Source organism: Ostrinia furnacalis, unplaced genomic scaffold (assembly GCF_004193835.3).
Source record: "Ostrinia furnacalis isolate ACB-3 unplaced genomic scaffold, ASM419383v2 OfSCF2669, whole genome shotgun sequence".
In the NCBI taxonomy this organism is placed as follows: domain Eukaryota; kingdom Metazoa; phylum Arthropoda; class Insecta; order Lepidoptera; family Crambidae; genus Ostrinia; species Ostrinia furnacalis.
This window is the reverse complement of record NW_021132908.1, coordinates 17,345-31,610: the sequence shown is the minus strand read 5'-3', so window position 1 is coordinate 31,610 and position 14,266 is coordinate 17,345. Positions and strand designations below refer to the sequence as shown.

Sequence of the window (14,266 nt, the reverse complement as noted above, 5' to 3'; positions counted from 1 at the left end):
CGGCTTCATATACCCTTTACCTAACACTCTGTATTATAATCAATTAAGGCGTTATGTTATAGGATACATATCCAATTAAATAATTTGCAGAATGGTATAATTTACTAATGCAGTGAACATTCACTCCTTTGAACATGGATATCTGATCTTCAATGACCGACATTTTAATGATTGGGGGCAACTAAACCAGTGTTATTTAACTCCGATTCAGACTTAAACTTATGATAAGGGAGATCATTTTATATTGGACAGAGTATAATGACATTTCTTAATTTAGAACAATACTTTTTTGTTCTTTACGTCGGCAACTGTCTTGAGGGTCTCCCTTGCTAATCGTTATTTTTAACTTTAGGTAGGTTGTTGTTTTATGTACAATATGCTATAGAAGAAAGCTTATTTTTATACAGGGTGTAAGAATCGGTTAATTATTTTACAATGACTTCTGATTCGGAGTCTTTAAACTTTTCTTAAAAGAACAATAGCTGTCATTTCGCAATCGCACCTGATCTCACTTAACATCAGGTGCGATTGCGGACCAATACTTGCCTTAAAAAAAACTGTATGTGTAGCGGAAGGTGTGAAAAAAAAAGAATGGATCATCAGAATCCAATTACAGGAAAAAAAAAGACGCAATATCGAGTTCGGGATATTCCGTCACATTTGTGTTGTCTATTTAATTTTTCTTCACCTGTTACACCCTATATAAGCTGTCACACGGCTTTCAACACACTCTATGCATGCTCTAGTAAATAAACAAATAGTTTTACCATCACAATGACAAGGGCTTGGTGCGTGAATAATTAACGTGTGAATTATCTAATGAACGAACAAATGTGTCAGCGAGATGTCGTTTTAACAATAGTAGCGGAATAGTACGGTACGTAGTGTGAGTTTTCATCAAACGCATTCGATATCGTGTGCGTTATAAAATCTATGAAGATTTTAGCTCTTCAAAGTATCCGCTAGGGGCGCTGTACAATTTGTGCCGCAACTTAGGAGCACCAGGTCAAACATTCGTCGAGTAGTAGGTACCTTCTGAAGATTTTTCTATTTATTATCTACTAGCGGCCTCCCGTGATATCGTTCGCGTGGATCCCGTTTTACTCCCTTATTAGTTGAATTTTGCAAAATCCCGTCTTAGTGAGCACTTACGTTTTAAAATGAAAATTTCAGACTCATAGCACTTGTAGTTTTTGAGATTTCATGATGAGTGAGTGAGTCATTCAGTTAGTGAGCTTATGCTTTTATAGATATAGATATCCTTATAAAAATACTTACACCAAAAGTCAATAACAACAATATATCCCAATTCATTCTTCACAGAATTTATACCACGATAAAAAATAATGGAGTTACCGCATGACTTTACGGTAAAGGCCGTCGAAATGTTATTACCCCCATCAAAGGAGGCATACCATGAAATCAAATTATTTTATGTTATAATTACATCGAACCATTTGGTTTGTTGTTGGATTGCTGATTTGATTTTTGGTGGAAAATTATGTTTTCCTTCAGATGGCATGGCATGATAACTCACTGGTACTTTAATGCTTTCTTCCACGGAGAGATTCCGTTTTTTGCAGGATCTCAATTCAATTCAAAACGTTTGAATTAAGTTCTCGTTGTGTAAACTAAGGCTGAGTTGCACCACCTAACTTTGACCATAACTTTAACGATGGTGTTTTTTTATGGATTTTGACAAAGTTTTGACGTTTGTCAAAGTTAAAGTGGTGCCACCCAGCTGTTTTAATATTAGCATTCACACGAACATCCCGTTTTAGAGTAAGCGCTAGTGAACGCCAGACCTACCTACGTTATTTTATAAAGGCTGAAAGTTTGTCAGGGCATGCTCCCAACAAAGCTAAGAACCATGGCCAAACATGAAGTTTGGGTCATCGTGGCTTTAGCAGACAGACGATGCTAAAGGTGTGTAAAATATCTACCTAAATACGTCAAATTATAACGGTTGATTGTTTGATTATTGTCTTCAAATTATTGTTAGAAATGACGTCATTCATTGACAGACACCTACCATCGTGGCAACCCTTCGCCAGACACTTGATCGTTCCTTTTTTGTAGTTTTACATTTCCCCAAGAATAAACTCCGACTGCTAATTCTAGAGTTAAGAACAATATTATACTATAATCTAAAGGCAAAATTCGTTGCATTATTACGCTTTACTATACCGTATAGTTTCAGCACCACTGCAGTGTAAACAGACTGACCTATACCCAATTTAACTTCCTATATTACTTAACTCACTGTTGTCCTTGCAACTTTTGATCAAATGATCAGCCGGTTATTCCAAAATGAACCTTATCATCGGGACTTGAGGTCGACGATCATCAAGTGGTTAAAGTTAAGGGTGACCGTACACGTAGGGTCACTTGTGTGCAACCATCCGTGCCGTATCTACATCTCGATCCTCTAGACGTGGCCGGTTGAAGGCCATAATGGAGAGCCCTTATGTACCCGTTTTGTAGTCTGAGATCTGATGAAAAATAGAATTTCATATCTGGCTTAAAGTTAGCTAATACGGGTCTACACATGTTCTTGGATAAATGATTGTTAGTCAAAATATTCTTAGTACACGTTCAAAAATACGAAATTTTACTATAGATGCAATGAATTTTCTCCATGACATTTCAGCCAAATTATTTTTGGCTGAAATGGTTGTACTAGCACTGTTCCTTCCATCGACAATAAGATTTCCAAAACTCTAAAAACGTCGGAATTTAGCCTGCAAAAAATCAAATTTTATTTTAAACATAATATAGAATCCCATTAAAAAGTTAGTAATTTAGTATGTGAAAATGCAATCGGAATCACCCTAAACTAATAGTAAGTATGGAGTATGGATTTCCATTGGTTTCTAGCCAATATTTCTTGTAAACAATTTTACAGTCGATAAAAAATATAATATCGCTTTCTGAAAACCATTTATTTTCCGTTGCTTCACGATACACGGATACTACGAGTGATTCTCGGAACTAAAAATTGCAAAAATTGAACAAAATAAACAAGTATTTCGGTAATGAAAGCGTTACTACCTCAATATTTACAGTTGATGTCTCTATCAATAATCGCCGCAAACCAAAAAAGCCAGGAACCAAATTTTCGGGTTCTCCATGGAGTCGATGATTTATATAATGAACACCCTTATGTGGTCAGTTTGGAAAGCTCACGAAGTCAATTTTATGGATTTGAGATCTACAGACATTGTTCAGGAAACCTTCTACAACCCCGATGGGTTTTGACAACCGCACACTGTATCAGTGCAAACATCCGACGGGTGAGGTACGGTGATATGACGATACCTCGCAACACCACTCGGGCACTGAAGAAAGTTATAAAAGTTGTACCTCATCCGAGTTACAAAGAAATGATAGATCTATATTACATGATTAACAACATTGGTCTTGTATTGATAGAAAAAATAGAAAACATGAGCACATTCGCAAAGTTGTCTGCAATAGATTATAAAACGTTCACGGGTGTTAAAGTGAGATACGCTGGCTTTGGTTTTACATTTGGGCATGACGAAGATTTCCTAAGTCATAGACAAAAAGATGAAAGCAAACCCTTGCAAATAGGTGAAGGATTAACAGTTCCTTGTTCTATTGAGACACGAATTATACGACCACTTATTTGTGTACGTCCAAAATGCGAAAATAAAGTACAAAAGTCTGCCTCAGGTGATTCCGGTGGCCCATTGCTGTTTAATGGAAAAGTCATTGCGATTATGAGCGGTGGTTATGGCGTTGAAAGTTTCAATACACCCGTAAGTCCTTATTTGGACTGGTTGTCTGATGTTATGGATGAAAAAATTGAGCCATTCCCAGTTTATGTATAGTGGACAGTGGACATACATTATTATTTTTGTTTTACGTATTTGCCAATTATTAGTTATGTGTACTTATTAGTTATGTTATTATTTAGAAAATGTCTTAAGAGTTATTGTATCTAGAGCATTTTTTATTTTGATAAAAATACTGCTACATAAATATTTTACTTGAACTACTACCCCAAAGAAAAATATAAATAAAACAAACTGTTAAGTATCAAAAAGTAATATAAATAATAACGCAGTAACCTTATAAAATAACATAAATGATAAAAATACTACTTTAAAGTAAATATTTGGAATGTAAATGTCTTTGGCAGTAAACTCTTACTAGTTCTCAATTGATTGGTGGGCGTACTTTTTTGGCAAAACTACCCATTACGTTTCCAGGAGGGAAGTAGTTTGCTACTACATAAACTTGTCCTTCTTTTGACTTAGCGATGCCTACTCCAACTTCCTTGGTGTCTTCCCAAATTACTTGTGTGAAATGTCCAGAACCGAGACTGGTTGGCTCCCTGCCAAACGAGTGGTCTTTAATCTCACTGTACCACTTATCAACAGGATCTTTACCAGATACAGTAAAGTTAGGATCTGAAGACCACGCGAAGAATATATTTTCTCCGTAGTCATTCTGTTCTCTATGCTCCATATTTCCTTTCTTCGCAATCGTCTTTGCCCATTCTTCAGCATACTTGCTAAGCTTCTTACTTAACTCTAAAGGCGGTACTCCATGTTTTCTTCTGTATTCGTTGTGAGCCTTCAAAAACTCGTCTTCAAATTTGTCACCAGAAATTGACGTAGATTTGAATTTGCTGACTAAGTCTGAAGCGAAGTTTTTGCTGTTTCTGTTAGGTGAAGCTGGTGGTGCTAGGTTGTTGTTTGCCTCTCTAGTATAGCTATTTGTCCTAAACTGCATAGCACCGGGTGGTAAGACATTTTTGCTGAACTGTCCGCTGAAGTTCCCAGGGGGGTAATAATTACAGACTACATAAAGTTTCCCAGATTTGCTCTTAGCGCTGCCAACGCCTAGTTCTTTGGTGTCTTTCCAAACGATTTGTGTGAAATGTCCACAGTTTAAGACATCTGGGTCGCGACCGAAGGAGAATTCGTTGATTTCGCTGTACCATTTGTCGACGCAGTCTCTTGCTTTGATTTTGGTGTTGGGGTCAGCTGACCATCCACAGTACACGCTTTCTCCATACTTCTGATTGAGGCTGTACGCCATAGCGTCTCTTTTGGCTAGTTCTTCGGCCCATTTTTGGCTGGTTTTGGATATCTCTTTGCTAAGAACTAAAGGTGCAACTCCGTGATCTCTTCGGTACTCATTGTGAACTTCTAATGCTTCGTTCTCGAAGTCAGTAGACTTGGAGGAGAATAATTTACTCTGGAATAGATACAAATAATGGTATTAGTGCTGTTATCATACGGATGTCATTAAAACATTTCAACACAGTAAAAAGTGAAATTTTGTTCTGGAATTCATTTAAATGCGTGTTGCACGCTCTACATACTGCTTAGTTGCATTGTGGATGCATTGTTTACATACTTCCGCTATTCATTTTTGATCGCAGTCACAATGAAATTAGGCACAAAGGGCTTCCCTACATGCAACTAAATCATAACATACGGGTACGGATTCCTAAGTACAATAGCAGAGCAAAATTGTAAACTATATCAATAATGCTTACAATATTACGTCTACTGTTAAACCATGACTTAACGAGCTCGGGATATAATACTGTGTAATACAACACTGTGGTGTAGATTTCACACTACCGTACTGCAGCATTATGCACATAATATGATTAACATGCTCGCCAGCAGCTAGTTAGCCAGCAGATAAACTTATCAATAAAAATACGAATCACTGAGTAAATTTTTTTAGCAAACTATATTAATAATAACAGGATACATTATTATGATAAGCCTGATAAAGCATCGTCCTGTGTATAAATTGTTTTAAAAGCCCTAGCAAATACTTCCCCAAAATTGTGATGGTGAGCTGATAGTAAGTGTTTTGTATCATTTTGGCCATTTTATGTTCGAATGACTCATTATAATTCATGGACATAGTCATAATTTGACTATACTAAAACCTTTATCTTAGTTTTGTTTATTTTAGATTATACTAAGTACTTTCTAACATCCTTATTAACATTATTAGTAATAGTAACCTTCAGTATATTTTCAAGGGCTTTCATAATCTCGTTATCAACTGAGCCTGAAGTACGAGTGAAATGATGAAGACTTTTGTGTAAAAAATACGGTAGAGTCTACAAAGTGTATTTTTAAGTAAATTATTCGAAGTTAATTATGTTATACAAATTGGCTGATGACTTAAAAAAAATCTAAAACGGAAACGAAATTTTAACGTCATTCTAAGAATCCAGAAACTAGCTATTATGACCACTCATTTTGGCAGTTATTTGTATTTATGTACTCGTATATTTATCTATACTAATATTATAAATGCGAAAGTAACTGTCTGTCCGTCTGTCTGTCTGTCTGTCACGCTTTCACGCCTAAACCACTGAAGCGATTTTGATGAAATTTGGCATTGAGATAGTTTGAGTCCCGGTTTCAGGACATAGGATAGTTTTAATCCCGGTTTTTAAAACAGGGACGCGCGCGATAATGTTTTTCTGTGACTGACAAAATTCCATGCGGGCGAAGCTGCGGGCGGAATGCTAGTCCTTTATAAAGTTGATAAAGTACAGATGACAGCACAGCAAGCTAAACATGGAATTTTATATAATAGTTGTAATAGGGGTCAATTATAACCGAAGTTCACTAGGATCGTTGTGAAAATCCTTGGAAGGAGGCCTTTGTCCAGCTGTGGACGTCATTGAGCTGAAACGAACATCAGAGTCGTATCATTACATTTGGTTTCCTCAGACCACTGTATAGGTTATTTTATTAAGAGCACTAGGAATATTGTTAAGTAAATAATTCTAATTCTAATGCTTGAATGTATGTTGAAATCTTAATAATCGTAGTAGGAAACGACAATGTAGTGTTGAAATATTTGTACCGATAAGTGTGGATTTTTAATTCGTCGTATCATAACGATAAATTGATATCAGTGACCAACTTCAGATAGTGAAATAGCTAGTAAATTCTATGTAAAAATACTTTTGGATTAGCATTATCTTAGTTTGTGGAACGTGTATAATTTGTGATTATTTTAAGCATGTTACGTTGTTATCTGTAAGACAATAATTTATCAGGAGATTATCCTATTTTTCTAATGTCAAGTAAATAATATTATAAAAAATACAACCGACGTCATTACGTCATTAGGTATAATATTTTTGAGTTAATTTTAAAAGAAAGTATAGACTATTGGAAATATCTCGTTTGATGAGAAAGTAATTAAATTATCATTTCACTTAATGATGATAATTGTTGTTGTTGTCAGTCATGACTCAAATGTGACAATGTGTTAGTCATTTTGATGATTAGAAAACAATTATGATTGAAAGTTAAATCGTTACTTATACTGTATGAAATACGAAAGAAATTGGTGTTCCTGTGAGCCTGGTAGGTACTGGATTGCAAGAGCCACTGCAGTAGAGGGTTCGAATTCCACAGGGAGCGTAAATATGCTTATGACAATGTTATGTAAATACAATGTATTCTGTTACTATTTTACTATAATTATCATTTTTGTAGTTAACATAGTATAGTTCTTATTAACTTGGTCAGAGCTAGCAAATTGGCAAATAAGTAGAGTCAGGTGTATTTTGTGCAGTGGCGATAGAGTCAAATTTAAGACAACTACGTAAAAACTCATATTAACAACACTTCTGATAATCTCTGAGGTAGTATAGTAGTTCTACAACTAGCAGAAACATAATAAGTTGTCTCGTAATCTGGGGTCAAGACGACTGTCGCAATATTAATTTAAAACGACTTGAACAATCACTAGGGAACGCGTATAAAACTGCTCTAGGAACGACCTAATTGTACATATTGTCGATATTATGATTGAAAGTTATAACGTTAAGTGAGGTTTAGGCATATTATTCTATACATATAATTCTATGGACTTTGAACCATAAGTCTTTAGTTTATGAAAGCAATTTTGTGCTTAGGCCCGATTCGACCAAACTTTTATCCGAGAATAACTCCTGGTATAACTGTCACATTGACAGTTTCAGTATGGAAATATTATGCCAAAATGACGAATAACTGACGATTTATTCTGAGATTAAATTTACTCTTGTTTGGTCGAATCCACCCTTATGCTTCCATGACTCTATATTATGTAAATACTCGTATCGTAACTATCACGCAAATATTTTGTTCCTAATGGGATTCAAATTTACAACAGTAACTGATGTTTTAGTCCAGTATGCAAACCGTTTGATTTAGATTATAAATAAGTAATTAAATTTAACCTATCGTCATTATTATTTCACCAGCATTTTGAAAAATATATTTTAGTATTCAAGTGCTGATTTATCGAGATAATTTATCACATCACAATGTTGTTTTTAGTTATTATGTCATAATCAGTATCTATTTATTTTTATAAAATTATGCACTTTACAACTTTGATGTCTCTTAGGTGGTTAAAAGTTTCTATGATTTTAGGATCATTTTAAAGTTTGTGAATTTAATAGTAGTAAAAGTAGTTCTAAAAAGATACTTTCACTCGAGGGAAGAAGAAAACTGAAAATATTTTATTTCAATGAATATTATTAAGAAAATCTAACTATTTTCTATTGGTTCAAATCATTATTGCTTACTTAAAAATATGCTAATAATTCTCAATGTAAAACTACTTTATCTACTTAAAAATTCACTTATTTCTAACTATGGAACGTCAAAAGAAGTATAGTTTTTTTGTGAATAAAAAAATAGTTACCATGATATTGCGCGAGCGTTCTCAATCCGTCAGGCACATGAATGAAAAAATTACACACGTCCCTTCAACGTAATGTCACTTCGAGTCCTGGCAATTGCGACTGATTATCCTCCACGCTATAAACTGTTTATCGCGATATTATGACTCCGTCTCTATCGATCGACATACGTCGAAGCGAGATAAGGTTAGTGTTAAAATTGGGTGAGTTGCGACGGATTTTGCGATAATATCGAGGAAGCGATAAGGGAGTAAGGGTGATTTTATAATGTTCGATTGGATTTCAATAAATCATTTAGTGTAAACACTAGCGTTATGGTAACTTGTGTTATGTACTTGAAATTGATGCCATATTGAAACAAAACTGTGTTTCAGGTACTGTACTCGTAAATTGCATTATCAATACTGAAATAGAAGCGATTTAAGTAGGTAGGTACATTGATTTGATACTAAAATGGTCTTCAAGACTCCGGTGAGATTGTTATCAATCAAACTGATATTTCTTAAAAAAATTAAAGACCAACCAATATCTTATAATAATAATACTAGACCCACATAAAATAAGAACGTAAACATTAGGACCGAAAATAATCCAAATCCGCCGCGTGCAAAAATTTGAATATTAATACATTCTGAAAGTTTTCGAAATAAGTAAAGGAAAATATTATATTTTTATTTTACTGTTCATGCGATATGTGGTAATTTTAATTAAATTACAAAAGGGTAAAAATACACACATATTTTTCCCGTAATCTTATCAAATTAGTGAATACTTACACACGTAGTACACTAATTAAAAATTATTTCCTCATACTAATTTTAATAACCCTATCAAAAATATTTTTAATTAAAAAATCAATAACTTTTTACTCACATTGAAATTTTTCAAAATGGACATTTCAAACGGTATTTGTATCAAAATACTATCAACATGATCTGAAACTCACATCGTACACTACATTGATTCACCACTTGTAACTGAATGAGCCGACCGTGTCCCTATTTGGTAAATAACTGACAGTTAAAAAGTTGTCAAGAGCGTATTATATTTTCATGTGGGGTTCAGTACCATTACAACCTAAACTTCTATTTTATAACGTTATTTTCTTTGTATTATTCTAAACTAATATACATAAATTGATGTGAGGATGAAAGTGTTATTCTGGCGGATATTTTTAGAACTAAATTTATTTGTACAAATTTTTTCGTTAAAGGGCCTCATGAGTACAACCGCATATAAAATATTAAAAAAAAAAACAAAACCAAACACAATAATCATTCAATATTATCTACTGATCTTGCTTTTTTAATAGCTCTACGTGCTAGATAATTGAAACGTTGTGGATTAAAAAAATCTAGAATCTGTCGTTTTCCTTCAAATATCTGATTCAAATATCTATTTCTTTTTAATATTGTGAAATTTCAAGTTTTATATTGCGAAAGGAACTCTAAAAGTACAGTTACAAACCGCAAATACGGACAAAGAGTTCGCAAAAACAATTGGCAAAAAAAATACCCATCACACTTGATAGGGCACGTTATTTTGATAATTACTTCCTCCAATAAATTACAATGTCATAAAACCTATGAATCACGTAATAAAGACCAAATTTGAATGTACAATAGTAAAATGTGTATTCCCATTGAAGTGGGATTTATACGAATCTATTCTCGAATTTCGTTGCGAGAAATATTGCTTATTGAAAATCGAATAACATGCTAATATTGTAGATTTACATGATAGAGCCGTGTTTGATATTTCAATGCATTATTAACGTTTTATGCGAATACGAAAAAAAAATATAACCTGGATCATAATGTTTTGCTTGTTTGTGTCTCATGTTAAAAGCAATTCAAAGCGGTTTTTTATTGTTTTACCTAATTTCTTTTAATATTGAAACTCATTAAAATCAGTAAGGCATATCTGAAAAACTTTCATTAACATTATATATAAATTATTTACACAATGAAAAATGATTTTTGAGCTCTTTTTATGAAAATTTTATGAATCTTAAATGTACTCGAATGTATTATTAATTCTTTTTTTTATTGGATTTCCGTAAATCTTTTTCAGCTCAATTTTCTCTTTAGTTAGAATACCTATTTGAAATTAATATTGAATATTTAATATTTCAAATGTAATATCGGCAACAGTGTTAACTGCCCATTACCGGTCATGTCGTCTAGTTCGATCGCAAAGAATCACCATTTGATGAGAGCGAGAGAAAACACGGAAATGGATAGTTAACACTGTGTGGCCGTGTGTACATACACGAATGTGTTATTTCGAATTAAAATTGTATTTTCGTCGACCGTACGAATCACGATTAAAGTCGTCTGGTGTAAATCCGCCCTATTGCCCCGGTAGCATAATTACTAAGCATCGTAACTGTCGGTCCTGTTATAAAGTCATTTGCCAGTTATGACTAATTGTGAAGGTTCTTTTCCTTTGACTTCATTTCTAAAGTTCAGCCAAACCAATGCGATCAACCGGCGTGCAGCGATGGCGATCAATGCATTTAGGTCTGGTCGCCATCGCTGTACGCCGGCTGATCGCGGTGTGATCGCGTTGGTTTGTTCGAACCCTTAAATAAATGCATTGATCGCCATCGCTGCACGCCGGCTGATCGCGTGTGATCGCGTTGGTTTGGCTGAACCTTAATGCGATTTGTCGATGGAAAGTACTTTAGTTTATTTCTTTCTATGGACGATGATTTATCAAAATCGATTATGGGTTAAATCGATATTAATGGTTGATCTTGAAAATTAGTACCTAAATCGTACCTTCTTTGGATATAAATTAATACATTTTGTATGGAGCAAATGTATTGACTCCTGTACTGGACATAATCCTATGAAATTATACGGTCTTGGTGAAATAGACTGTCTAAAACAATTTATAGTAGGTACCTAAAATTGCGAGTTCAGGTAAATAAGACTTGTAAAAAATACTTGTTTTTTAAAGTACCTACAACGCTAACTATTCCTGAGTAACTAGCAGGTCGAAGAAGTTCATGCGGGCAAAACCGCGGGCAAAAGCTAGTTAAGAATAAGAAGCTTTGTCATTGAATTTGATTTAAATAATGAGTGACTTCATCTAAGTTCTCGTTACTTTTGTGTGAACGATTTCTTATGAATGGTCCGATAAAGTATTTAGATACGCTGATACGTCGATACGTCATGAAGAATTCTTAGCAATGGTAACGCCATCTAACGTAATGCAGTAGAAACAAATTTACAAAGAACGGTGGGCACTGGGCCTGTTGGGAACCCAACAACGCGCGGGAGGAGACGTGCGGGCGGCGTACAATGACTAACGTCACCTCGGGCCGACAGCGTCATCATCGGCTGCGCTCGGGTCACACACTCGCCTTTGGGACACCACCGTCGTCGCACAAATACCGCGTACTCTCATAATTGATTGTAATTAGGCTGGCGAGAATTACAGCTACCTATTTTAATACAGTCCACTATTTTATTTCTTACTAATATTCGTTAGGACCCTAACAGGGCCGCTAGAGTATCAAAATGTTAAGCTCTGAGATCGATCCCTAGTCCCTACCCCTACCATATCTTTTTGCGTTTTTTCCAGGTTTAATAGTGTGTTATTTTTACAATGTACCTATCTGTAAAAATTAAAATATTTAAGTACCTACCTATTTTCAAAGAATTGAATCAATGAGGACGCGTGACGGTTCAACGAACATGACTTTAACAACACACTTTCCCGCCACTGCAACTCCTGTATAGCCAGGATCTACAGTTTGGCCTCCAATGAAACCCAACCAATAAAGATTTATTTCACCGTCAGTTAAACTGATCAATTGAACTGACATATTATATCCAAAAAAGATGACTCATCGTTTTAACTGACCGTCTGTGTCCAGCTTTATATTATCACTGGAAAAGCGACCTTCAGAGTCTAATTTTAGCACTTTATTAACTTTTTTACTGCAGTAAAAAAGATAACAATTTCGGTCCCTCGCGGCAGTAACAAAGATCTACTAACATAGGGTTAATAGAGATGGCTCTTAATAGCCCACTTTAGAAAGCCCCACTTAAGTTGATTGAAGCTCAAAATAACCTTCTAACAATTAGTTCTGTCGTCAAGAAATGTCTATCATCCTAAAATAGCAAGTCTATTTTTAGGGATCCGTACTTCAAAAGGAAAAATCGGGACCCTGTAGGATCAAAGCGGAACTATTTTCACCTCTCGTCCCCACCGCTGCAACTCCTGTGTAGCCAGGATCTACAGCTTGACCGCCAATAAAACCCAACCAGTGAAGGTCAACAATGTCCCTTATAGGATCACTTTGTTGTCCGTCTGTCAACATCTTCTTAACCGACTTAAAGAAGGAGATTTTGAATTTTTGTAACCGCAGAACTGTAATTTATTAGGACAAAATTACCTTTGTCTAGAAATTAGAACATTATAAACGTGTTTGAATCGCAAAATCTATTATTATTTACATTCATTACAATGTGTGGAAAATAGGACATTTTGAAGGTGTGAATCGCAAAATCTATGATTATTTACATTCATAATATAATGTGTAGAGTGTTATCTTGTTCTGCAGATTTTATCTCTGCTGACCTACTTTCAAAATTCAAGCATTGATAAATCTGCATACGAGTACAAACAAAAGTTGAAATGGAAAGCCATTAATTTTCTCAAAGAAGGTATCTGATAATTTAGATATTATAATTTTATGCATTAAGTAAGTAAATAAATATGTAATGGCCAAACATTGTTTAAGAGTTTGATGACTGTTTTTGATGTTTGACAGATTCTCTCTACTGAAACCCATAAAGATGAGACCATGGTGCTTACTGCTAATCCCATAAATAATGTATCACTAGGGAGGTAGGAGGGAGGAGGGAGGGGTATCCAAACCTACAATAAAGTACGCTTTAGTCCAAAATACAATTTGTATACGATAACTTATAAGTATGCAATATCAAACTATAATGCATCCACATGCAAAGTGTATTTGAGGAAGGCTATGAAAGTTTACTTTATATTTCGAGTTAAGATCAAATTACTTACAATATACTGGCATCCTGGCAACACACACGGAATCTTCATTATCCTGAAACTGAAAAACTGAGGTAAACTTATATTTTTATATTAAAAACTGTGAACATGGCTACTTGAGTACTATAAAATTTGAGACTGCGCCGTAGTCAGTGATAACGGTGGATATTTTGTAATCGGAGATAACGACGTTGGTTGGTCCAAGTCATAAGCCTTGATCACACGTACCGAGTAAACGGGCGAGACAGTGAAATGTTTACTCGGTCGAGACAGTTGGGTGAGCGAGTCACATACTCGAGCGCTCGGCCGAGCACTAGGGGGAATGTTCATATACACCGAGTACTCGGCCGAGAGCACTGTCTCGCCCGTTTGCTCGGTACGTGTGATCAAGGCCTTATGTCTTCTGTCTGCGATAAATAAAAGTTAGTTGTTTCCGAAAACAATTAAGCATAAATAATAAAAAAAAAAGTTTTTTAGAATTAGTCATTGCATATGAATGAAGATTGCAGAATATTATAC

The 14,266-nt window shown here is 34.8% G+C and overlaps 2 protein-coding genes across 4 annotated transcripts; one reads left to right on the top strand and one right to left on the bottom strand.

Moving 5' to 3' along the window:
- The first annotated feature begins 2,855 nt into the window (after nucleotides 1–2,855).
- On the top strand, nucleotides 2,856–4,447 carry LOC114356144 (trypsin-like). Its single transcript, XM_028309255.1, has one exon. It carries the CDS (start codon nucleotides 3,036–3,038, stop codon nucleotides 3,852–3,854), a length of 819 nt encoding a protein of 272 aa, XP_028165056.1. The 5' UTR covers nucleotides 2,856–3,035; the 3' UTR covers nucleotides 3,855–4,447.
- On the bottom strand, nucleotides 4,056–13,867 carry LOC114356143 (repressed by EFG1 protein 1). 3 transcript variants are annotated; one of them, XM_028309252.1, is made up of 2 exons: nucleotides 13,760–13,867; nucleotides 4,056–5,229 (listed from the first exon to the last, which is right to left on the bottom strand). In XM_028309252.1, the coding sequence occupies exons 1-2, from the start codon at nucleotides 13,796–13,798 to the stop codon at nucleotides 4,183–4,185; spliced, it is 1,086 nt and encodes a 361-aa protein (XP_028165053.1). In that variant the 5' UTR covers nucleotides 13,799–13,867; the 3' UTR covers nucleotides 4,056–4,182. The 3 variants fall into 3 exon arrangements, with proteins under 3 accessions (XP_028165053.1, XP_028165054.1, XP_028165055.1); XM_028309253.1 differs by lacking the exon at nucleotides 13,760–13,867 and adding an exon at nucleotides 9,587–9,692; XM_028309254.1 differs by lacking the exon at nucleotides 13,760–13,867 and adding an exon at nucleotides 8,716–8,872.
- Nucleotides 13,868–14,266: the final 399 nt, after the last annotated feature.